Below are 26,767 nucleotides of genomic sequence, written 5' to 3'. Positions count from 1 at the left end.
TAATGTACCAATATGGATTTGGTACATATGTTTATCTTTATCCAATGTATTGCGATTTTACAGAATGGAAGTTTTTCTAAAAGTGCCATAATCAATCGTAGTTTTAGTCTATTAGTTATAGTAGTAGAAAGGCAAATTAGCTGCCAACAACTAAAAAAATGGCCACAAAACTTTTCCATGGTGCCCCTTTTGGAACCCAAACAGCAAGGTAAGCTTTAAATCCAAACCAAAACCTTTGTAAATCTAAAACATTTAATAAACCTTTGATGATGGAAATAATTATGGTAATAAAAAAATAGCTAAATATTTCTTATAATTAATTTCGTATAAAAGTATAGAAATTAGTAGACCGAACATCAGTTTGTTTGAATGTTACATGATATTAATATTTTGCTACTAAAAGCATCATCGGTATCTAGTAACATAACACAATATAAATTAAGAAGCAAACTCAAACTAACTGCTCTAGGCAAGTGGTTAAGTGGCGCACTACGCAAGCCGCGACTGCTGCAACTAAATTACGGTGCAGTCAGTAAAACGACGTAACAACTGATAACACAGATAAAAACGCGCCATGCAGTGGGAATGTTTGAATATTTCTTGTACTAGATTTTCTAGTTTTATTACATACTTTATATCCCCAAATTCTTACTTTTAGGTTTGATGTGTCTGGCGTTCACCCACAGAGTAAAGTGCCTGGTACCTTTACACAAGTTCCCTACTGCAAAAAGTCCACGGACAATCTGCATAGAAAGTATGTGATCACTGTTTTATGTTTCTTAACACGGTCCGGAACGACGTTATAAAAAACTTAAAATTCGGTGTCCATTTGATTTGATTGGGTCGCCGACTCCAGAAGTTTCACATGGTTATATTATTAAAATTTGTTTTCAGAAAGATTTTTTTAAATTTGATAAAATTGCGGAAGGAATGCGAAGATATGACTCATATTAGTTACATTTAAATTAATTAATGCTATTGATCTATGGTCTGTGTTTTATTCACTTTAAACTTAAAAGTTCGTTTAAGAGAATTGGTTTGCCTGTTGAAAATATGATCTTATCACTTATTTTGACTTCCACGCCCAAACAAATCACTTTTTAAAAAAGGTAACCATCAGTATTGGAAATTAACATGTGGTACGTGTTCCCTGTTATAAAATAGTTTACCTTTCTCGTTCTGGAAGAAAATTTTCAGTTTGAAAATAACTCTATACACATGCATGGTTGTGATTTAATACCCATCAACCCCACAGACTTGCTCCCGGCACTTACCACGTTGATGTCGGAGGATTCAACGAACAAGCGGTGGACGAGAGAGCATCCGGGCCCGGGTGGAAGAGATCTTATGAAACCACCAGGATCGCAAGGATCCCGCATCTCTTGTACAGGTGAGGAGAGGAAACGATTTTGGAAGTCACACAATAAGCTAGTTTTTATAACTATTTTTAAAACGCATGGCACTGTTGCGTATTATTTTTTACGGCCAATTTTTTACACACCATTAAACGGTTAAAAGAGGGAAAGATTTTAAGAGTCATACAATAAGCCAGTTTTATGTTTTTTGTTCAAATTAACATGGAACTGAATATATTGTTGTTGGTATTAACTATAAAATTGTTCATCTGGCGGATATTTTTTATACTAATAAAAATACCGGCGTTTCGATAACTTACACGGGGAATTATTCATCAGGGCAATGATATTGCAAAAAATATGTATAGCAGCCGAATAATAAAGAAAAAAAACACAAAGGGACACGGTTATAAATGTACCGATGACAACATGGCCCTGTTGCACATTTTTTCCGCAATTTGTTCCACAAAGTTTAAGTCCTGACAAAAATAGAAACCCATTTGTCTTCGATCTAATTAAATAAACTATATATGTGCATAAGTTTTGTTTCTTTAAAATCTATTGCGAAATTTAAGCCGTCAAAATCAGTAAACTTACAATTAGAAGTACCACTTCCAAAACGAATACTAAAACTTAAAATCACTAACAGAAAAGCAAACCATGGTAAATTTTCAGCACGGATAATTGTTGTCAAATCAAGAAAATTTAAAATGTGCAAAACGACGAAATTATCCCTCCTATACAGTCGACTTTATTATACTGTCGATTTTTAAATTTAACATCCGATAAACAGCGATACCCCCCTACTATCGGACGAGTTCCGATACTAACACTTGGCACCGGGTATCGGCTCCGATCTGATATTATTGGACATTCCTATTACCTTGAGCGTTTCTAAAACTTGTCACAGAGAAGAATGGATGAAGAAGAAGGAACAGAAACGCAAGCTTGGACCGGGAACTTACAATGATGATAAGCTGGATTTCATCGAAGCGCTGGAGAACAAACCTTCGAGCACGCGAGGAATTTGCGCAACAAGAGAACAGAGGTTTAGGAAGCGATTCTCGGTAAGAATGAGTTTTATTCTGCGGTCGTCCTATAGCGCTACAATGATTTAGCAACTTTTTTACATTTTGTAAGATGTTGATTGAATTTTCCTTAATTTTAGCTTTTAATTTTTCCACTTTGTTTCCGTGGTGGCTACCAATGAACTTTGGAACACAATAAACGTTTTTTTTTAGTAATTTTGATAAAAAAAACTAAAGCCACACTGATGATGGCGTGAGGTGTTGTCGAAAGGTTCGTGAACAACGAAATGTCAATTTATCGATTATAATGGCTTTGGTATTTTTATTGAAATTAAAGAAAAAAAAACTAAAAAAACGTGTACTGTGTTCCAAAGTTTATTGATTGAACTAGTTTGAAACTAAATACCAAGGCGCTTCCCGGTAAAAACAAGTTTTATTTAGCAGCTTTCCCGAATGACTTTAACGTCAACGACCAAGGCGAATTTAAAGGTGTCCATCAGGCCATGGCCCCAAACAACATATTTTTGTGACTTATTACGTTGTGTGAACTTACAAAATCCAGCGTTGTAATGACTTAAGTCAATGACTTGATGGCTTGAAGTAAGTTCATTTAATAATTTAGGCACACTAATGCGACATGTACCCTTTCAAATTGTATTTTGCCAATTTAAACCGAACAAACGCTTCAAACAAAATGGGTCGAGTAGATCTACATTTGAAACGGAAGGACGATAATACAAGTACTATCGAAATACGTTATATTAATTTAATGTCAATTTCGTCAAATTGTTTAGTAAGTAATTTGATTAATTGTTTATTTGTGAAGACTTTTTTTGCCTTTTTTGTTGATTAATTTTTCCACATTAAAAAGGAACGCAAAATGCTGAAGCCATACTGGATAAATTTCAATATATTTTATTTTTAATTATAAACTAAAAAACATCTTGCTTTCATAGATGCCCTACTGTTATTTTTCGTGCGCAATACAGTGTTTTTCTTTATTACTAATGCAAGAATATTTTGTGTTAAAAACGAACGTTTTTTTACCATATTTATTCAACCTACACATCAAAGCATATATTTCTCAAAACTCTAAATATAGAAGAAAATAAATCTTTAGGCGACGCTGAACTTTAAGCGTACTCGGATGCTAAACTACTTGAAGCCACACTTAACTATCTTGAGTCCGTGGGAAAAGGTGATATGCTTTTTGAAAGAGCGCATTAACTTCAAGAAGGCGCGAAAATGTCAAGTGATTTACAACCTCACTTGACCAGCAAAGCCAATTTCCTACCAATTTGAGACCAAACGTGATTGTAAATTCTAAACTTCTTAAATTCTAAACTTCTTAAATCCAATTCAATGATACAGATTGAAAATAGTACAGAACTTAGTAAACCGAAACTCAGTTTGTTTGGATGTTACATGATAAGAATGCTTTGTTACTAAAAGCATCATCGGTATCTGAATTTGATATCTCAGTTACATACAAACAGATATTTTGTTCTAATTGATTCACACTTTTCCTTCTTTTACAGAGCGCCACGCCAGGACCAGGCACCTATGGGAAAGGTGGAGAGCCTTCTGCATTATTGGAGGAACGACAGGCGAAGTCGGCCAGCATTGTGGGAATGCTGGATGCAGGTATTTAAATAATTTTCAAATTAAACCATAAAAATAGAATACATTCACGTAGAGCAGTGCTTTTCAACCTTTTTGCTGGAGTGAAACCCTATGGATACATTCCACTGGCTCGTGGAACCCCAGTTCAATAATTCCTCTGGCTCGAGGAACCCCAGTTCGATATTTTTCACTGGCATCTTAATTAGCTAAGAATTTAGAAATTGCGGAATCCCTGGACTTTACATGCGGAACCCTGAGGTTCCGTGGAACCCTGGTTGAAAACCACTGACGTAGAGTTTCTCACATGTTTTTTGCCTCTTTTGAAATGATTTTTTATTTGAGTTATTTCTGCTTTTGCGTTTATGTACTTTATAAATCGGTTTAAAACAGTGTTTTTTTTTCGATCCATGAGTCGCGACGCAAAATTGAATCACCGTTCGATTTGGTTGGGTGGCCGACTGAAACCATTTTACATGGTTAAATTTATTGATATTGCTTCTTGGTGAGATTTTTTTCAAAATTTACGTAAATTATGTAGCAATACGAAGGCATGAGACATGTTTAGTAAGTTTGACTTTATTATTTTAAGATATCACTTTATTTTGGACTTTTATACCAGAAAAAAAAAATATATATATATATTGAAAAAAAATATATTGAGGATTAACCAAAAAAATGTAACTGTTTGCTTTATGTAACATTTTATTTTAAATTCCAACAAGATACTGTTCGAATGCCATTTTCCCAACACGATTTTAAATCCTTTGATCTGAAGAAAAACTATTTTACTACTGTTTTATTTCTTCTTCGTTTCCTTCAAGCTGAAAAATGTTCAGTGGAAAGAATTGGGTCGCAAAGTTGTTGCTCTTAAAACAAATGAAACATTCGCAATAAACCTTGCTACATATTAATTATACTTATTATATTGTTTTGTTTTTTTGATGTACAACCGTTTTAAGAATATAAGTCCATACCAAAGTAGAGACCATTTTTAACTCGTCGATCGGATATTTGGATTTTAAAAATGAATAAAAAGATTTATTCGAAACTTTTGAAAAATTATACCTACCTACTTCTTTATGGGCTTTGTATCTCTCGTTTCCTTCTTCAGGCGTCTGCCTCAGCGGTATGCATACACTTACTATCAGTGCCTTCTCTCTATGTTGAAAATGAATAAAGACTTATTCGAAACGTCCAAAATGCTACCTACTTGTGTATGGGCTTTGGTATTCTTATTAGGTCTTACTACAACCTCCAAGCATTATGCTCTATAGTTTATGGGCTTTGATATTCATTCTTGGTCTGACTACAACCCCAAACCATTCGACTCTATAGTTTTTTATTACAAGGGTCAGGGAATCAATATAAAATTGCAAGACGCCCGCCACGCAAAATTTAAAAAAAGTTTGGAAACTTCATAGCAATTTCTTGTTCTTCTTCCAGGGTCCTCCAACCGATCCCTTCCGACTGTTGGATGCGAATTGGCTCCGGGAAGATACGAGAAGGAGAGCTTCACCGCCCAGATCCTCAACAAGGTGGTGAGCAAGAGAGGACCTTACGATCTCTTCACTGGAGATAGGAACAAACCGAACAAGACTGGACATCACGCTATTGCGGTAAGCGCGCGGTTATTTTAATTAAAAAACACACGTTACTCTTGTATATGTAGGGTAGATGGCTGTACTTGCATTGGGTTGCTGTTCCCAGCAATAGATCAATGTTATTGTTAATATAGAAGCATACAAGTTACGCTTGTAGGTGGCTTTACTTTTATTACCAAAATTACGCTGTTGTGGTGAGCTTGCTGTTCCCAGCTGGAAATTAATGTTATTTTAATTTAAAACACACACGTTGGATAGGGTTTGGGTAAATGTCACACACGTTGGATAATATATTGTTATCACCGAGTATCACGCTGTCGTGGTGAGCTGGCTGGTATTTATTTTGTAAAAAAGCACACGCGTTGCTGGGCTTGTATACGTAGGATAGGTGGTTCGTGGCTGTACTTTATCATCAAAAGTCACGCTGTTGTGGTTAGTTTGATGTTCCCAGCAGAAAATCAATGGTGTTTTTAGTTTTCGCTATAAAAAGCACACACGTTACGCATATGAATGTATGTTACGTGGCAATCAGCAGCTGGACGACAATGGAAGAAAAGGTGAATAACCTCTTGTTTTTGTGTCGGATAAAAGCTTGTTGCTTTTAGCAAAAAACCATGCAGTGTTATTTTAAATATAAAGACACAGACGTCGGATAGGGTTGGCTGTATTGTTGTCAACACGAATTACGCTGTGGTGGCGCGATTACTGTTTCCAGCAGAAAATCAATGTTATTTTATTGTATTAGCCCACACGTTAGGTTTGTTAATGTAGGATAGGTGGCTGTATTTTTATCAACAAAAAATACGCAGTTGTGGTTAGTTGGATTTACTAGGCAGAAAATCAAACATTTTTAAACAGAAATGCATATACAGGGCGACCATGTACTTTGTTACCCTCAAATGGATACGTTTGTGTGACAGTTGTTTAATGTTTAGTGACTATTAATTTTATGCCAATTAAAAGGACACGTTTTATACACATTAGATTTTAAGACTTACTTTACGATTGTAAGAAGGCCAAAAAAGGTCCTGCAGCACATTTGAAAATATCTTAAGGCATACAGTTTGGAATCACTGGTTTTAATTCTGAAATAAATCAGAAAGTTTTAAACTTTTCTTAACCAAAACTCTACGTCTGAAATTTTAAACTTTTGCTAAAATTAGTTAAGCAGTCCTTATAATTCTCGATTTACAGACGGCTAGCGACCTCGGTCCCGGAGAATACAACCTTTCTTCGTTCCTCGATGTTTGGGAAAACGAACACAAGATGAAAAGTGGACAGTTTGGAAAGGTGAGAAACTCTAGCTTTACAGGGGAAAGGTACTTTTTCTTTTTTCGCGTTTTGCTTTACGAAGTTTAGGGAAATATTCTGCGTCTAAAGGGGCCGTGGAATTTTTTACGCTCGGCGGACCCAGACTCTAGACCAGTGGTTCTCAACCTTTTTTCTTTCGTGACCCATTTAGGTTGCAAAAAAATTCTGCGGCCCAATAGTTTTATAAAAGAAAAAAAACTTTAAAATAGGTTTAGAACAAAACACAGCAGAACATATTTCAAAACAGATTATTTATTCAACCGTACATTAGTGAGATACTTGCGGCTGAACAATAAATTTACATTCCTTTTTAATTTCTCCCCAAGCCATTATTCATGTAAAATTAAGTATAATGACACAAATAAAACTAAATCTAGCTTTTTTAAATTGGTCTGTGGCCCACCTCAAATGTTCTTATGGCCCACCAGTGAGCCATGGCCAACTGGTTGAGAACCGCTGCTCTATACAAAAGAACTGGTCGCGTCCGATAATATCGGATTGGATCAAATGTATTTTACTACGTGATTGGAAACGAAGTCATTCGGTCTCAGATCATATCGCGATACTTTTTGTCAAACATATCGGGCATCGGTATCGTAATGAAGTATCGGACATCCCTGGTACAACGCTACTAAAGTCTCCTCTTGCAGAGGACTTTTAAAAAGCTCCACTTGAATCAATTACGAATCTCGTAATCTCAGTGGTAATCTTAAACTATACGTAATGTCAAGTTTGACATATATCTTTATTACGTGTTAAAATATCCATTAGAACAATGTGAATTATAATTTTTAAAGACGTATAAACACGCACTAATTATTATGACTAACAAATGTGTATGGTGCTGAGAAGTAGCCTAGTTTCTTTGTGCTATCCACTGTACTGTGTGTACCCGAAAAAATAGCTAAAAACGTTAAGTCCGCACCTACCGGGTAAGCCGCACAAGCCTATAAGATTCAGTTTGCGGACTTAACCGGGAGATTACTGCAGTGTATCTTAAACTTTTTTTAACTCACGGCGCAGCTGTAGACTTTAAATTAAAAACCTATCGGCGAGCAAAGCGATCTTTTGGATAAACGGTATTTTTCCAAAAATATTTAAAGTTTGTATTTTACAGGCCTCATAGTGGCTTATCTTCAACCACTGTGAGTTGAATGACATAAGCCGTAAGATAATTTAAAAATTGATAAAAAAAACACAGGTTTTCGACTTTGTCAGATAGAAAACAATTCGTTTCACGAAATCAACCAGATTTTTAACGTTGAAATCAGTTGTACACCGAAAGCCATCACAGACTCTCCGAATCTGTCGATCAATGATGTAAACAAGGCAGTCTAGAAGAACTAAGCAGCGCTGTATTAAACTAACCAACTTACCCCTTTTCTCACCCAGGTTAAGCAATATCCGGGCCAGCCCCCTGAGCGGGTCTACTGCTGCACGTTGTCCCAGTGCCCCAGGCGCCCCACTAGCCCAGCCCCCAACAGCTACACCCCCAACAAGAAGGAGCAGGCCGTCAGGAACCTACCGCCCTTCCTCTCATCCGCCGAACGGTCGGACAAAAGGGCGCACAAATTTTTCACCGGCAACACGGTAATCATTAAGGGTAAAATCCAGGGCTGTAATGCTGGAGTCGGACTCGGGACTCGAGTAAGACCACGTAAAACTATCCTAGTCCCGACGTGCTACGAGATTTCAAAACTGATAGTGCCGCAATCTCTAAATTGTAAAGGTGGAATAGAATATATGGTGGGATATTTGCCAACCATGTATTGTGGGTGGATGAATTCAATGACACGCCAAAGAGTGGATTTCTGTACCTTAACTAAGTTACGTAAATGGGTAAAATACAGGCTGTAGAGTCGAACCAGACGAAATTGAACCGACTCCGAAGCCCTGGTTAAAACTAGAACTTTTTGTAACATTTTTACCCAGTTTAGTAATGAAGGGTACTGATTATTTTTTTTTAATTTCGAAATCCTGATTTGTTAACGTTTAAGCAAGCCACGTTGCTCCGGAGTCGGTTAAAAACAATAACCCGAGTCCAACTTCATCCAAAAATATGAGCCTAAGTCCGACTCGGGTCAAATGTGCGATTTCGTCGAGTTCCGAGTCCGGCTCCGACTTTATACCTATATACGTAACTAACATAGCGGGAATATTCAGTAATCCACTCTTTTTTTAGTTTATATTGTTTGTTTTTTCTTTTCAATTTTTCGTTCGAAAAATAGTACACGGCGACCGTTCAGACACCCCTTGCGACCGCCAGGTTAAAGCAGTACTAAAAGCTACAGGTTAAAAAGTAACAAAACCGATGTAAATATTTTTCAGCTCCAAGAGAATAGAGTATTTCAACTTTGTACTGTATTGTTCGCTCGCCTGACACAATAGTCGGGTGTTAAACGAATACTTGCTGTTATTCATTACGCTTCAGAACAATGTTGAACACCTGACCTCAGTTGGAACATTGGAACAACACACAGGAGCATAGGGTTCGGTTTGATACAGAACGTATTATATTCCATGTATACGCTGCTTTTGTGTCGACGCCTTAACACGAGTTAGCGGGAAAGGCGTGTTTAACAAACACGAAAGAACATACGGGGAACATAAATATGCTGTTGCTACCAGGCATAGTATATTTAAAACAGGTTCCTCTGGCAATATATATTATTATATAATATATATATTATTATATAATATATATTGCCAGAGGAACCTGTTTTAAATATACGGGGAACATATATAGAAAAGTTTTTTTTACAGGGGTCCGACGCGCTTAAAGGGGTCTGTGCAAGATTTCAAACTAGAAGCATGATTTATAGTTAGGAATTTGAAAATGTTCTGTTGCTTAAAAATATAGTATTATGCTATAGATTACAAGTATAACGTGGCCCAGTCCCTGTAGTAGTGCGCCAAGGCCTGGTTTAGTCTGTTTCCTAAACGAACTTTGCAAGCTAAACCTAGCTCAGATGATTTAAAGTGCCATTTTGTGTGGCATCAATACTTTACTGTGCATTGCAGAACCCAGTAGGAGCAGGAAGGTACAATGTACAGAGATGGTCTGAAGCCCAGCATAGATACGGCAGTTGTCATGTGTTCAACTCAACTCAACCAAGGTTCTACTCAAGAGAAAGAGATTTCTACATGAAGTGAGTTTCTTAATACCTTAATTTAGAATATATCTGCCACAATAAGGAATTTTCGCCTAAAAGTTCCAATGTTCTCAAGTGTTTTTGAAATGATCAAGTCCCGGTCATTCACAAATCAAGTCCAAGTCAAGTCACTTTTAACAAATAATAAGTCCACGTAAATGGCGATTGAAATAATTGTTAAACTGACGAATTCGGTGAACATTCGAAAACAAATAGCAAGTCAATGGTTTTTTTATTTAATAATTAAATAATCCAATTTTTCTGAAAAATGATTTGTTAAAGGCACTAAAAATCAATATTGTGCCTTAAAATTAAAAAACTTAAAACGCAAATTATCACAAAATAATGTCGCTCCAAAAGAAACAAAAAAAAATTCTTCTAAACGTTCTAAACGTTTGGTCTAACTTTTAACCTGCACATGGCTACAAAGTACACGGTCTTGTTTTTTCCTGAATTTTTTAACTTTTAAGACAGTGAATGCTTTTATTTTTTTTTAGTATTTTAAGATTGTGACTGGTAATAATTTTATCACGCTAGGCTACTCGCGAAACTACTTTTTTTGCAATAGCCTTAAAAGCGTAAATCTTGTTTTACTCTTTATTACAACTATTGCTAAATATTGCCATTTTTCTAACTTCGCAGAGAAAGAGTTCGCTCCAAAGATGTTTCGATTCCTGATCGCGTTTTTCTCGTCGGATCTGCCCGCTCGCGGCGCCAGAGAGGTCCCAACACGGCGCCCGCATCCGTTTAAAGCCAGTGTTTTTGTAACTGCCAGATTTTCAATTCCGAGCCATGGTGTTAAACCGACGATGATAATCTAAGTGTTGTTGTGATGTTTTTGTGTCGTTTATTTACTGAGCACTGTCGCCACTTTTTTCCGTGAGATTACTTTCCGCTCATAGTTCAATATTATAGCTTCAGTTGTCGTCGTCAATTCGCTTGCTTCGCACTGTGAATGAGTTCCAATATTTTTTTGAATATTTCTAAAAGCCATTTTCGGGTGTGTTTTATAACAAAAGTTTTATGGTGTTAGAGTTTTACCCATTGATCCATAAACGCCAATATTAGATAATTTTGCCTCTAACCCACTCGATCTTAACCTTTTAGAAACGTTACCCCCCCAAAAATCTTTTCACTTTTCTTTCTATTACTGATTTTTTTATAAGAAGGTTTGATTGAAAAATTGATCATAAAAACTTGAAAAAAACTATTGATTTGCTTTTAAATTAACATTGGAAAAATCGATGGTTGGAAACTACTTTTTGCTGTTCATCGGTCTAAGAAAGTACCACCTATTTTACAAAATTACCCCAATCAAATTGCCGGAATTACCGCTTATGGGGGGTAGATACTCACATGTTGAAAAACAGTGTTCTAGCCTTTTAATATGCTGAAAAGAAGCACTGAAATGCCTTGAAGGTAATGCGCTGTTTCAACCTATATTATACCCCGCAAAAATTATTTTTTCCAGCGACAAACGTTACTGACATAGGTCAATGTTATTTGGCATGTGTGCCTCGAAAACCTTAACTGTTACTGAAAATAAAGGACTAAAGATGTTCGTGATCAAACAACTTGAATTGATTATTACTGATATAGCCACACCAGCGTCAAAATACTCATACCTTACGTATTCAAAGCATTTTGATTTTGCCTTTATTAGGCTGACGGATTCGGGTTGTTATTATTATTGCTTACTGATTCGTGTTGTTATTATTGCATGGTGCTGTCTGCATTTACTGAATGTTCCATTGCTTTGCAAACTAGTTAATCTCACTTTATTGTACCAAAATCACATCGTTTATTGCAATTCCCAGCCATATCACTCCATCAGGTGCACCACTGTTGGCTGGACGGTAAAAAAATTCAAGGAAACATGTTTAACAATTTAAAGCTGTCTTGCAAATTACAGACGCATAAAATTTAAGAACATATGGAGGAGGGTAAACTAAAAACTATCTTAAAACACCTTTATTATTACGGCGCATTTGAAGGACATTTCAAAATATTTTTTTCAGTTTTACGCTTGCGGCTTTATTTCTGTTTATAGCCAACATCTGCACCTGATGCGACTTTTATTCCACTCTTCTATAATTCGACAAGCCAATTCATAAAGTGTTACTGGTCGTCATATATATAGCGACATCACACATTTATGCAAATCACTCGTAGCGGCATTATAAGCAAATTAGTCACTAACAAAGGGTGTTTATTTTTTGCACATCTACAGTGGCGAGCAGATTAAAGCCTTTTTAATCTTTTTGTGGAATTAAACCTAGTTACCAACTATTGAAGGTCAACTTAGTTATACGGGTGTAATTAGGTCTAATCTGACGGAATTTCAGTAAGCGGTTGAATCCCACCAATGCATTTGTGGCAATTTATGTCTTTTAAAGATTAAAATGATCTAAGCAAGTTGCATTGTAGTACAGATCTGCTAGCATTAGTTTAGGATTAGTACTTTCATCGTCGGTTTTAGTTTTTATATGGCACTTAATTTCGGGACACATTTGTTGGACGTTATTTTTATTAAAATCATGCTCTGCCGAACTGAAGTCTGCTAAAAGTTCACCCCTTGAGAGTATGTAGACCAGAGGTTCCCAACCATTTTTGCCGCTCGTACCCCTTTGTCAGGTCAGAGCGTTCTTATCCCCCAAAAAACTCTTGATGGAAGATATATATTGCTAAATTACATTGCTTTTATAGCTTAATTTAAACCAGTATTTCACTAATCGAAAATAAATGTCAGTTATTTTCTCAGTGAGATATGCTGGCGTTAATCCAATCGTTAATATGCTAAAATAAAAATAAATAAAATTGAAACGTTCCTAGGTATTCTTTAGATCAGGGATGATGTCCAACCCGCGGGACGCATTGCGGGCCACCACTAATTCTCACTTTCAGTATATCCTTTTTAGTAGCCTTTATTAAAAACAATTGTTTTCACTACCATCAAAACGTGTAGAACTCGCAGTATTTGATGTAGGCCTAATCTTGTATATTTTAAGACTATAATCGAGTCTAATGTCGCATTTGAACATCCGTCGAACACTTTTGTGCACCATTATTGCTAAGCAAGATTGGTGTTTTTCTAAATGTGTGTTTTATTGCCGACATTTTTAAGGAAATACATCAGCCCAAAGGTGTCGTACCGTGACATGATACGACATGGCAATATTTGCTTGCATATTTACTCTCAAAGAGCGGGTGTTTATAAGTTAGGTTGTTTATGACGTAATTTATGATGACACCCATTTAGTTTAAAGTGTTGTCGCCTATCGAAATTTTTAAAGTGGCAATGTGGCTCCTTCTGCTAAAAGGTTGTACATCCCTGCTTTAGATGCTTTGGCGTTATGGAAGTGTAGTTATAAAGATTGAATTACTTGATCGGAGAACAAATCATGGCCACCAATTATTTGCTCCAGGGTTGGTACCTATACCTCCCCGTTTTAGAATGAATACCGATACTACTACGTGGTACCGGGTCTGATCCGACTTTGTCGAAAAACACCGCTTTCAATACTGACGCAAGCTCTTTCTTTTTAACAGAAAACAAAACTCGTACTTTTTGCTTTTTTTGTGTGAAAATAAGAAATGAAATAACGAAACTTCGGACGTCAGAACAAAATACAAGCAACTGCCCCCAGACACATCGCCCTTGACTGCACTAAGTGCCATAAATGTAACTACAAAGGTAAAAAGTTATGAATGGCAGCCAAGGGCGATGTATCTGAAGGCAGAAAATCGGGGAAACACCAGAAGGTGAATTCCCGAGCGATTATTGCACTTCGCAAATACAAGCCCCTGGCTGCAAAACTAAGGTTTTAAAATATGTCCATTTAAAGCTTGGAAAAAGCCAATAAACACCAATGAGATAGCACAACTGTACACTACCAAATGCTAGTTTTAAATTATGAAATACTGTCTTAAAGTAAAAAGAATAATGCTACGAAAGTGGCATTAGGCACAGCCACAGTGCAGTCAAGTTTAAAATATGCGAGGGTCCGGGAGAAAAACTAAAAAAAATGTGCATCACACAAAGTAACATCACTTTATGTCACTGCTGGATCAGCAAAGTTTAAACACAGGGTGGGAAAAATTAAAGTAAAAAAACACAGGTTAAAAAAGTAAAGGCATGGTGTTGTTTTGGAGTGTAAAAAAGTATCCTGGCAAAAAGTGGCACTGTGGTAGAATAACAACTAGAACAAAGAAAAACGCTTTACAGAGCGTATTGTGCTGTACAGTGGTGGAAATGAGTAAGTGTGCTGATGCACAGCGATCAAAATGTGTATGTGTGCTTTATAGTGGTTGGGTGTTTTGCAAGGGAACATGATAAACTGGAACGTATAGGACCGAGGCAATTGTTTTTTTTGTGATTTTTGACCCAGCTTAATCCCAACCATCATCATCGTCATTGGCCGCTGCACTGGCACCTCCGAATCCTGGGATAAAAATAACATAAGATTAAAAATCGTCGAGGTCCAAATCAGTGGTAGCCAACATTTTTGGTTTGCGGCAACCTAACTAGCATTTTCAAGCGGCTTATTGTAACGTTACAATAAAGATTGAAACATCATTTGACATTTTCATGGTAAAACAGAAGGCCCATTTTATCAATACCATTATTTCGGTAGGAGCGAGCGATCGATATTATCAGGATATGTCTTGAATTAAAAAAACTCACCGCCAGCGTCGTTATAATCGTAATCTCCCCTCGAACCGAACCCTCCGTCATTTTGCCCACCGAAGCCCTGAAAAACAAAAAAACATATCAGCAAAACTGCCTTTAAACCTTTTCATTAAATAGCTTTTTTACATTACAGCAGTTGCGCGATTATTACAAAGTCAAATTAAGTTTGGCAAACGTATTGATTAATCAGATTCAGCAAGTGATGATTAGACTGCATATTAAAGTAAGAGAAAAAAAATAACAAAGTTTAAAATTAGTTTTATAACGACAATTTCTAATACATAACTTGCTACAGTGAAAATACAAATGGTTTTTAAGACGCAAAGAATTTAAAGACTTTGTTGTCAGCCTGTATATTACCAAAAAAAAAAGGAAATTGCTTAGTTGAACAGAGCATGTAACTCAAACTCGCGTTTACATATTAAGGGCTATATCGCAATTCCACACGATTGTACATGAATGTCTAAAGCAGAAATATTTGTTGTATTTCGAGTAAGATGTCCTTACCTTGCTTCTTCCCCCTCTCTTTCTTGCATCTCTTCCGCCAAATGATCCCCCATCTTTGCCGAAACTTGTTCCAACTGCTGCTTCAGCACAAGATTCCAACCATGGAGGAACTTCTTGCATCGCCTGAAGTAAAGAACAATAATTAGTTAGTAAGACTGTTAGAATAATTTTTTTTGAAAGATTTATTATACGCACAAGCGTCTAACCATGAAGACACTTATTGCATCACGTAAACTAGAGAATAAATAGTTAAGATGTCCGGTAAATTAGATGGGCGTGGTAACACCCTATCAGTGTCGATTTGAAAGCAAATTAACATAGGGATTTCAGGCATAATTTGCGATACAACTAAGAGATTTCTATGTTGAATTTGGCAATTCCTGTAGTGCCTGTTGGGAAGTAGCGAATACTTATTTGACCTTTGGGAACTTGAGTAGTCCGATATTTTTGGATCGGTGAGATCTCATTGTTTTTCTCGCTTTGCCATAATAATGACGTAATTTAGTATCGGCTATGTTTTTTTACAAAATATCGCTTATCGGAATTGGGATGGATTTGTTTTTAATCTAACGAATTTAGGATTTTGGTCATTATTGAAAGTTAAACGGTATTGCCTGCTTTTTGCTACCATTTTAATAGAAACTTCTTATGCATTGGTTGAAAACTTTAAATTCAGTGCAAAGACGACCTAAGGACATAACCAATTCCATCAATTCTTTTGGCTACACGGTTTGGAGCCTGCAATGCCGTTATTTATAAAACGGGCACAGAGAGCAGAGTTCAAACCAGGATGGGCATCACAAAGCAGTATCAAGCTGTTAGTCACAACAGGCAGAATAGATAGCTTTCTTTTGTAAACACTCCCTAGAGACAGGGCGACAAAATCACATTGGATATATTGGCTGTAAGCTGTTGGGAGAATTCGTGCAATGTGTAAAACTCATTTTTGTTTGTGTATATTAAATTATTCCCACAGGGATGTATTCAGGGAATACTACGCTCGCCGGTTAACAATTTTGACCCGGCAAAATATATATTCCGTTTAAAGTTTTAAAAAATTTGTAACTAAAAATAGGGTATCTTTTAAATTAAAAAAACTGACGCGATTTTTCTTGACACAAAGATTTAAACAATAATGGTCTGGGCTTTAAAGCCCTAAATATAATAAATCTATCCGTATATAATTTACCTCTGATAGTACTTTGACGAGAGATCTCGCTAACGAAGCGTTCTGACTATCATCGTAGAAGGAGGTGGCTTTACCCAGGTTGCCACACCTCCCAGTTCGACCAATCCGGTGCACGTATTCATCGATCTCAGATGGGAGGTCATAGTTCACCACATGCTCAACCTAAACAAGTGATTGGAACTTAAAAACTTTTTCTAGTAGGATCAATGATTTATAAATGCTTCCTATTTTAGTGCGGCTTAAGATTATAAAAAAGTAAACAGACTTTGTAATCATTATTCATTAGGTCAATTTAACAATAGTTATTGTTCTATTGGAACGTGGTAAACAATGACCGTTTAATGAAATAAATTTAAAATTGGATCACTCTTTATGTTCTACAAATATTTAAAAACAAAACCGTATTATGTCACGGCCAACACAACAAATAGTTTTTTTAACATTGGTTTTGTCACGATTTTTCGAAACAAATAACTTGGTTACCGGACTCTTTAAAAGAATAGAAAAACAGAATTTTTGTAAGATTTTTTAATACACAAATCAATTTAAATACCATCAAAAATATTCAAAGACTTATAATGAGATGACGTAGTTACTGGCAGACTTGGACAACTAGATTTATTTTAGCTTTTTAAAATTAAATTAGAATTAAAACTAGAGCATTTTAGTTTTTCCAAATTTGATTAGAATTAGAATTAGCAAATTCCTAAAAAATCAAATTTCACCTGGAATTTGAACTAGAATCACATTTATTTTTTACAACCAATTGAATTAAATCGCAATTTCTTCTTATAAGAACGTGAATGGTAAAAATGTGTGTGTTATTTTTTTATACTTTTTAGACTGTAAAAGTTCCCAAAAGAGTTTTAATTGAAATTCTGTTTTTGAACGGAGAGACTAAAAATGCCGTTGGACAAAGTAGCATTTTTTTTATAAAACCCAAATTAGATTAGAATTAGCCGCACTTTGCTCTAATTCAATGAATTAGAAAACTAGAATTATCTAGTTGTCCAAGTCTGGTTACTGGACCAAATACTCATTGGTGCCAAATTTTGGTGGCATTGGTGCCAAATTTATGCAAAACTATACATTTACTGACAAAATAAAGCATTTTTTGTGTGCAATTTTGTATTTAAGAATCTAAAGTATAATTTACGTAATTTTGATCATTAAAAAGTGACCAATTACCTTTGGAATATCGAGCCCTCTAGCTGCAACCGATGTAGCGATGAGAACAGGACATTTACCGGATTTGAAATCACGCAAAGCTTCCTCGCGTTCCCTCTGTAATCTGTCGCTGTTAATAATAAAAATACAGAAGGTAAACATAAAATGAAAATAGATTGACATAAAGGCACTAACGTAAACTAACGCGTAGTTTTTTGCTGGGTTATAATTCGGTTACAAAAAAATAAAATAGGTCGTGTGTGATACTTATTTCATTCAGATACGGATAGCGTGACTTTTATTTAATTTAAACATTAAATGGTTGATATAAAGGCACTAGATTAAAATCAACGCGTATGTTTTGCTAGGTTTTATTCGGAATAAAGTTCCAAAAAATAAAAAAGTCGTTATATAAATTCAAAAAACAAAAAAATAAATAAAAAAGTCGTAATAATTTTAAGTATAAAATTAATAATTAAAAAGTACAAAAATAACTGTTTTGAACAGAAAACTTTCATTCTTGCAAGCTAAAATGTCCGAAAAAGGTGTCATCGTTTTCATCTTTTGCAAAGCGTGTTCTTACCCGTGAATGCTGGTAGTCGGAAAGTCCAGCTGGCAAAGTGAGCAGGCCAGGAAATCAGCACTCCTTTTAGTTTCTACAAACACTAGAGTCCTCGAGCAAGTTTCAGCAACATCGTGAATCAATTCTGTCAACATGTTCCGTTTATCACCCTGGTCAACCTTAACATATTAAAAAAAATATCACATTATTCATAATTTTTATTACTTTTCGATACTTATACACTAAAATAAACACAGAAACGTTATGTACGTGTGTACTAGTGTTAAAGGCCTTAAAGAATTGCAAAAAAGCATAAGGTATGCAAAGGCTTGGATTTTTTTATGCAAACCATAGCACTGTTGCCAGCAGCATCCTGTTCTTAAAACTACTCTGCGGTGAGATACGAACTCACGACCTCTGTCATACCAGCACCGTCGTTCTACCAACTGCGCTACACAGGTTCAGAGGAGAGCAAGTCGAGAAACAACCATAGCAGCGTTGCCTGCCGTATTCTGTTTGTAAAACTAGCTTCTGGTTGGTGAGATTCGAACTCTCGACCTCGTTCATACCGGAACCGTCGCTCTACCAACTGAGCTAGACAGGTTCAGAGGGGAGCGAGTCGAGAAACTACCATAGTACTGTTGCCTGCATCCTGTTCATATTGGTTATTACTCCAATATTACGTCACAATCACCTGGACTACGGTTTGTGTGACGTCACTGCACGCTCCACCGACTCTGCCAACCGTCAGGAAGAGGAAATCTTCTTGCAAGAAGTCATGCGCGAGTCTGGAAACAAATTTGTTAGCTCTTTTATATTTTGTGGCAGCAAAGCATACTTTTTCCTTTGGGAGATTTCGGTTAAAATTATTATTTTTTAAGCTAACATATTTCTTATAAGGCGAGGAAAAACATTTAGGGGAAAAAGTAATTTAAATATAAAGACTACTCAAAAAATAATAAAATACTCAAAAAACAAAAAACTGTTTATAGTAAGGTTAATTTATAAAAATATTTGGAGAATCTGCTATAGTTCACTCAAAAAAGAAAAAAAATGTACAATTAATGTTGTTCAAACTGAAAAAAATTATTAGTAAGAAGTAAATATTTCAAAGCTGTAAGGCTTACTTTTGTATTTCATCAGGGAAGGTTGCACTAAACATCAGCGTATGTCGTTGTGTTTTTGGTGGCATTCCCGGCGAATCAACAAGCTTTCTGATCTCAGCTTCAAATCCCATGTCCAACATTCGGTCAGCTTCGTCAAGTATTATGTACTGGACACAATCCAATCCAACCTGTAATAACATCGAGGATTAGTGCATAGCTGGGTCTTAGGACAGCGGTTCAAGTGGTCCATGACGGTTAGTTTTACCCCAAAATATAAGAGTTGTTCCCAATCCAACCTGGAATTAGTAACAGTTGAAATAACAAGTTAAAACTAGGTATGTCCAAAGCTTGACACTTTAATCCAATACCGATTCCCGATATTTTTTGGATACATTAACATGAATACCGAGCTCAAACGTGCAAAATACACGTTAAAACGTATTTTTTTAGCTTTCTTGGCCAATTTTTTTTGTGTTAAATTTAGTTGCCTCCAGATGCTAACCTATTATGACCAATTCAACCCCTTTAGGTGGAAATTAAGGAGTTGTTTAAAGCGACATAAGTTTAACTCTGTCCATTAATTTTATACATAGTTGTTTTTACTACTTTTTAATTTAATTTTAAGTTTGAGAACCACTGACAAGGGAGTACTCAATTGTTTGTCAGTTTCTTTAGTTAAAAAAGCATTAAGATCTTCTCATTTTGTTTTTAGCAGAAACAAAAATATCACCTAAATTTAATCTAGATTTATCAAAAATTTCACCTTTCCCCTGTTGATGAAGTCCATTAATCTTCCAGGAGTTGCGATAAGCATGTGGCATCCCTTCTGAAGCTCCTTAAGTTGATGCCAAGTGCTGGTTCCTCCGTACGCTACAACTGGCCGAACAATCGTACCACGCGAAAACTTGCGCGCTTCTAGATAAATCTAACCACGGGGAAAATATTTCAGCTTTAAATTAATTAAATAGGCGCTTAACAAAAACGAAAATGCCAGGTTCAATTAAGGGCAAGAGTTTTTTGTGATATATAATATAAAAAATATCTGTTACTTAAGCGGTTGCACAAGCACTGGATTAATATAAAATTTAAATTTATTTGGAATAAGACTCTAGTGCGCTGCTGTAGCCATGAGAAAGTAAATAAAGCAAATTAAAAAAATTAGATCTATTACAAATGAAGAATGGACTAAATTTCACATTTAAACATAAAAACATCAAATATTATATCAATAAAAACGATATTAGAAACTTTGTAAATATGTCAGAAATAAGTTGGTAACCTGGTACACAAGTTCCCTGGTTGGTCCAATCACAATTGCTTGTGGAAGTTGCTTTTCACTGAATGACGAAGATTGCAATCCACTTCGAACCATATTGGTCAAAACAGGGAGAAGAAATGCAGCCTGAATAGTAAAAATTTACTGATTGTATGCTAGCAGTTGAATCATAAAACGTTTTGTATTTTCCTCTGTATGTTTAGCTACAATGCAACATAATACAGCTTTTGTCTTTTTTCACTCGCCAGTCTGCACTCAAGCAGGACAAAATAACACTTGCCCAAAAAAATGTAATTGTTTTTCACACACGATTTAAACTGCCTTTAACAATTTTAATACGTTCACATATGACTATTGAATGCGTAGGACTTTTAAACGTGCTAAATGCGCTTGCTTAATTCGTTGATGCAGTTGCGGCCGCAGGTGTAACGTTAACAATTTACGCATAATTCATCTTTAACTTTTTAAATTTGTCTCGTTAACAACAACCAATGTTCGCTTAACAACACTCGCAAATTAGAAAACTCACCCTGAGCAATTACAGTCGCACTGGCCAGCGGAGCAAGTGCAATATCTCAACCCTGGAAGGTAAGGCATACAACACAACATAATGCATGCTTAAATATACCACAAACACGTCAAACTTACTGTTTTTCCTGAACCAGTCTGTGCACAAGCCATCAGATCTCTGTTGGCAAGAATAATCGGAATGCTGAACTTCTGCACTGGTGTGGGTCGATCATACTTGGCTTTCTTAACATTTGCCTGAATATAAATAGAAGCGTGAATTTATTCAACCGATAAACTTAGAAAACTTAGATACAATCAAAGGTAATACTATATAGTTTACAGGTAAGATAACATTTTTCAACATGCCATATTTTTTAAAACTGAACCATCCAGGTCTTAAATTGAAAAGGTTCAAAATAATCAACTATTGTTTATAAACAATTACAGTCAAAGATTTACAAATTACTTTAAGTAAATCAAATTATTTTCTAAACTTTTTCTCCTGAAAAAGTGTTTTTTAATGAAGATAAAGCAAATTAGGGTTTTTGGAAAAAAAATTTTCAACACAAATAAATCAAAAGTTCAACAATAAAAACCTTACAGCAATAGTTTCTGGCATATCGGCGACATCGAACGAGTTGATGAACTTTGGTGCATTGACCCCGGTGACCTCTACCGGGATCGCGTCGTACTTGTTGAAGTTGATTCCCTGCTGCATGCTGTCGTAAATCTCAGACTCTTCTTCTGGGGGTGGTGGGGGAATGTAGATGGGGGCACGAGTTTTGTCGCCACCATCTGTGATGGATAAACATTTTTAAAAATATTAACAATGATTGAGTACCAATTAAAAATACTAATCAAATTATGGTTCTTGAAAACCTAAAAGGACATTATAAATTGAAAGTTAAAAACAAAACAGTACAAGTGCCATGATCAACAAAAAGGAATGGGAATAAAAAAGGTTTTTTTAAGTTTTTTTTAAAAATAATTTTAATTCTCAAATCAGTCCTTTTTAGGTTTTTTTGCTAAACCTGTAAAAAAAATCAACTTGTTATCTTAACAATTGGATCAAAAAGTTTAATTCAATAATAATTTGGGCTCTAAGTAACCCAAATATTATGATGAAAATAACAAGAAATACAATCACCTTTAGTAGTACATTAGGAAACCTTTCTATATGTTTTGTACAAATGACTTTGTTGTAAGTAACATACATTTTCACAAAATCTTTAAACATTTAGAAGTGATCAAATTTACGATGTTGATTAAGGTTTGGTTCAAATAATAATTATTTTATTTTTTCTACTTTTTACAACAAAAACAAATTTAACATTTTACTAAAAACAAAAGCTTACAGTTTTTAATTTTCAGAATACTAAACCAAAAATCAATTCAACTCTAGGCCAAAAACATGCAGAATTAGCATAAAAAAATATTTTTTTTGATATGTCAACCACCTCCTTCAGTATCAGCTTTGGGGCATTCCCTCGCCATATGACCTTCTTCGCCGCATTTGAAGCAACCCTTGCCTCGAGTGTCTGTGACATAATAATCAAAATACGCTAAAACTTTGTACAATGAGCATGCAAAATCGAAAACATGCAATGATCACTACCTCTGCCACTTAATGGCTCAATAATACCTAATGCGAAATAAAACTGAGGATTTTTTTGATCTGTTTTGTATTCACAAATCATGCATAACAGATATGAACCTTTTTTATCAGACATGAAAACATGCAATGTAAAGATGGAATAGGCTGTCATGAATAACTATTCCTTTTCTGTTTACCATATAATAACTAAACATACCTCCATGCAAAATTTAATAATTCTAGACTTCTAGTCTAAATTGTACTTAGCAAAAGTCATATGACTGTAGTTTAATTATAGGTCAACATGCTGAATCATGCACAATAATAATAAATGAAACTAGACAGGGTGTGCGGTTTTTGTATATTTTGCTAGGGGGTTATAGCGCGGTTCTATTATATTATACCAGGGGGGGTATAGCGCAGTTCCACTATACTTTACCAGGGTGTTATTCCTTGGTTATTCTATATTCTTTCAACGGGTCTTATTTGTCAGTGTCCATATACTCCCAATGTTGTGCTTCCAGTTTCGGTGCTTTAGCAGGCAAAAGCGGATGTGGCCCGAAGTTGCGTGTTATAGGTTGGACATGGTGCACTTTTACAAGATTGATTGCCAGTGGTCTTAATATAAATTTGGCTGCGAAGCAAACCTATAACTTGTCTTTATAATTGAAAAATATTTGACAATTTTTTCTTGCACCCCTATACGCCTCTAATTGGGGACAAAAATCAATAGTGTGATGTGTTCGATTTAGTTCTTTACAGCTATCTACTCTAATCTAGCGGCAGAAAACCTTCAGTACAGAATTTGTTCATATCGCTTGCCTTATTCTGGCCGCGAAGCGGCTGGCTCCCTGCTGTGCTTTTTTTGTCCAGCGCGTGCAACATCCATTGTGCAAAGTGTCTCGTCTTAGTGAATTAAACTTATTGCTCTTACAAAACAACATATTTTACCGCCGCAAGTTTAAATAAAAAATCTGCCAGGCAGTGTACACCACTTTGTTTGCAATTTTTTTTCCATCAAAAAATCACTTTAATTTCTATATTTTTGGTTAATTATTTTCCCCCATGGGTAAATTGATTTGAGTTGAAGGTCAAAATTTTGCTGTGAAGCAACCTATAATTTGTCTTTATAATTGAAAACTATTTAACAATGTTTTCTTTAGTTTTTTAGACACCTCTAAACACAAAAATGGCCGAATTTTAATTTTGCCCCCCTAAAATAACTATGTTTTTTTCCTTGTCAAAAGTGAGCCATAAAAATTGACTGAAAAAAAAAAAAAAAAAAAAAAAAAAAAAAATAATTCGGACAAAAACAACATGTGTCCAAAAAAAAATTTTTTTTTTCGGGCCACATAATAAGTTTTTGAAAAAAAAAGTTTTATGCTTATTGCTTAATCATGCAACTAATAGTTTATATATTTTAATTTAAAACCAACGTCATAAAATATCTCTGTAGGGTAAAAAAAATAGGGTAAACTGTACTAGAAAATAATAACTTGTGGTATTAATTCAAAATTACGAGTAGAGGGGGCTGCACTGATAAAACTGGTTGGCTACTGCTGAACACTAGAAATTAAAGGTTTTAGAAACTGTGATTGAATAAATCCTATTCTTTTTTTACCATAAATTGGACTCGCTAGTAGAAGTTAATGAAATACAATGTGAAATGGTGCTTTTTATCTAGTAAGCAGTTCTTAAATAGACTAACCTTCACCAGCTTGGGGGCATTCCCTTGCCATATGCCCCTCCTCGCCGCATTTAAAACAACCTTTTGGTTTATCACCTGGGTAGAATTAATCAACATCGCCTTATTATCATGCAAGCAAAGTTTTACAAAAAACAATGGGAATCTAATATTATTACTAGAGATAAGTTGAATAATATTTGCTGATATTCCAGTTCGAAAAAAATTGCCATCGAAATTTATTTGCCGATATTTTACTAGTCCACACCCCAAGCGGACCACAGACCCAAGTTTGAAAGAACCCCGGTCTAAAATAATAATGTTTTTGGCTAATCTCTGATTTTTCCACTGATGAAAATGTATAATATCTATTGTGTTCCTTTCTAGGGAACCATTGTTTCAACTTTTATGGTAAAAGATAATAACTGTTGGACATAAACAATTGAAAAAATAAATGTTTTTAAGAGAACCATTTATATTGTTACACTAAACATAATTTTTAAATTATTTTAAAAATCTGAAAACTTTCTAGTAACAGCTGAAATAAATCAAGTTCATTCGAAAGAAAAAGTTGGAAAATTTAGTGTTTACTAACCAAGTTTAGACGTATGCAGTATAACCAGTTAATATCCCATTCAAATAAACACTTATTGATCGCATTGTAATAAAACTTAATCTCTAAATATTAACTAATTACCTCTTCCGCCCCCACCTTGGGGGCATTCCCTTGACATGTGACCTTCTTCTCCACATTTGAAACAACCTTTCGGTCTGTCACCAAATCCTGGACGTAATTATTGAACATTTTAAAAGACTTTTAGAATTATTTCTGCATTAGGTGGAAAAAAAAAAGTTTAATAAAAATGGACATTTCACAACTAAGCAGGAAGCCAGGGACCAATGTTTATTTCTCAAGTGAACATCACACAATCTTACAGCTATGATTAAAATAATTACTAGTAAATCAACATCATTATAACAAAAACAACTAATTTGGTTTGGGCATTGTTTATTCCTAAGCTAGTTTTAGAAATTTGTGCATAAAAAAAATTTGCTAAGCCGTTCCAGACGCATCATGTGCTCTTAAAAACAAAAAAAAAATATTTACACAAGTATGGCCCATAAACGAAAAATACAAATATATTTCATGATTATGCTTGCTGGCCTATGTCGCCAAACCCAAAACTTTGGCATAATACTTATAACTTCTTTTCATTTGTTATCAGTTGGACAGTAATAATTTATGACAAAATTGAGGTGTATCAGCATCACAATCAAATTTTAAATCAAACATCGTACTTACCGCCACCCCCTCCTCCTTGGGGGCATTCCCTTGACATGTGGCCTTCCTCACCGCATTTGAAACAACCTTTAGGTCGGCCTCCACCTAAATTTTGTGTGAACATAAGTATATAGCTGGAATTTAAAATATATTTTATCACACTGAATATATGAGGGGTAAAAAATTGGTCAAAATTACACACAATACTTGTTGTGGATTTACAAATTGAATAGACCAGTGGTTCCGACCAGGGTGCCAAGAAAATATTTCAAATTTTTGATCCATTGCTAAACTTGTTAAAACAATTTTTTTACATTGTGCAGTTGTTGTGTGTGGCTTTATTTGACATTAAGCGACATTAGTAAACTAATTGGAAAAAATTCTACAAAGAATCTTGCAAATCATACATACAGGTTTTTTTTTAAGGTTTGGTTTGGGTGACCACAAGTGTTTCATTTAAATACCAAAAAGTTACAAGCCCAAAATTTGGGAAACTGCTGGAGAAATTTGGGGGACCGTTTCGGACACCTTAAAAAAACATATACCAACCAAAGTAGAGTTTCAATGTATATAAATATATATATATGATATATATATACAATTTTTACATGTACATTTGCATACAGAGGTTTCTTATTCAAAAGGGAACAATTTGGTATCATGGAAGTATTGATTGTATAAAAAGGAAAATCAACATTAAACCATTTTAAGCAAGATTAATGAAAAGTTTGTCACTAACAAAAAAATTGAATATTAAAACCATTTTTCTTGTATAAGGTGCAAGCAATTTATCACAAGTAAAATAAAGCCTTACCCCTTCCACCCCCGCCTTGGGGGCATTCCCTTGACATGTGACCTTCTTCTCCACATTTATAGCAGGTTTTTGCCCCACCACCAGATTTGAAACCACCACCTCCAAAGCCGCGCGAGTCGTTATTATCTCCGAATCCTTAAGGAAAAAAGATACTTGAACTTTCTAGTTGCAGAAAACATTATTTGAAAACTTAACAATTGTGAGATTTTATAAATATAAAAAATTGGTGCTTGGCAATTTATATTTTTATTGGTGTATTTGTTTTGTGATGAATTTGTTTAGCTAACGATTGATAACAACAAGTTTTTTAATACTA

The 26,767-nt window shown here is 35.1% G+C and overlaps 2 protein-coding genes across 2 annotated transcripts; one reads left to right on the top strand and one right to left on the bottom strand.

The window, feature by feature from the left end:
• The first annotated feature begins 68 nt into the window (after positions 1-68).
• LOC146163166 (ciliary microtubule-associated protein 2-like) lies at positions 69-12,580 on the top strand. Its single transcript, XM_083381899.1, has 10 exons — positions 69-208; positions 659-754; positions 1,256-1,390; positions 2,266-2,422; positions 3,922-4,027; positions 5,450-5,622; positions 6,802-6,897; positions 8,311-8,508; positions 9,940-10,067; positions 10,713-12,580. The coding sequence occupies exons 1-10, from the start codon at positions 159-161 to the stop codon at positions 10,819-10,821; spliced, it is 1,248 nt and encodes a 415-aa protein (XP_083238025.1). The 5' UTR covers positions 69-158; the 3' UTR covers positions 10,822-12,580.
• Positions 12,581-14,459: 1,879 nt separating this feature from the next.
• LOC146163165 (ATP-dependent RNA helicase DDX4-like) lies at positions 14,460-26,560 on the bottom strand. The gene is made up of 17 exons (XM_083382655.1): positions 26,452-26,560; positions 25,655-25,742; positions 25,053-25,126; positions 24,380-24,454; positions 22,535-22,615; positions 21,679-21,872; positions 21,216-21,332; positions 20,571-20,693; positions 20,055-20,216; positions 19,313-19,479; positions 18,880-18,973; positions 18,207-18,364; positions 17,645-17,753; positions 16,457-16,618; positions 15,268-15,390; positions 14,755-14,821; positions 14,460-14,512 (listed from the first exon to the last, which is right to left on the bottom strand). The coding sequence occupies exons 1-17, from the start codon at positions 26,486-26,488 to the stop codon at positions 14,460-14,462; spliced, it is 1,884 nt and encodes a 627-aa protein (XP_083238781.1). The 5' UTR covers positions 26,489-26,560.
• Positions 26,561-26,767: the final 207 nt, after the last annotated feature.

This window comes from Ascidiella aspersa, chromosome 2, assembly GCF_963924565.1.
Source record: "Ascidiella aspersa chromosome 2, kaAscAspe10.2, whole genome shotgun sequence".
Classification (NCBI taxonomy): domain Eukaryota; kingdom Metazoa; phylum Chordata; class Ascidiacea; order Phlebobranchia; family Ascidiidae; genus Ascidiella; species Ascidiella aspersa.
Note: the sequence above shows the minus strand (reverse complement) of the source record. Positions and strands in the feature narration are given on the sequence as shown.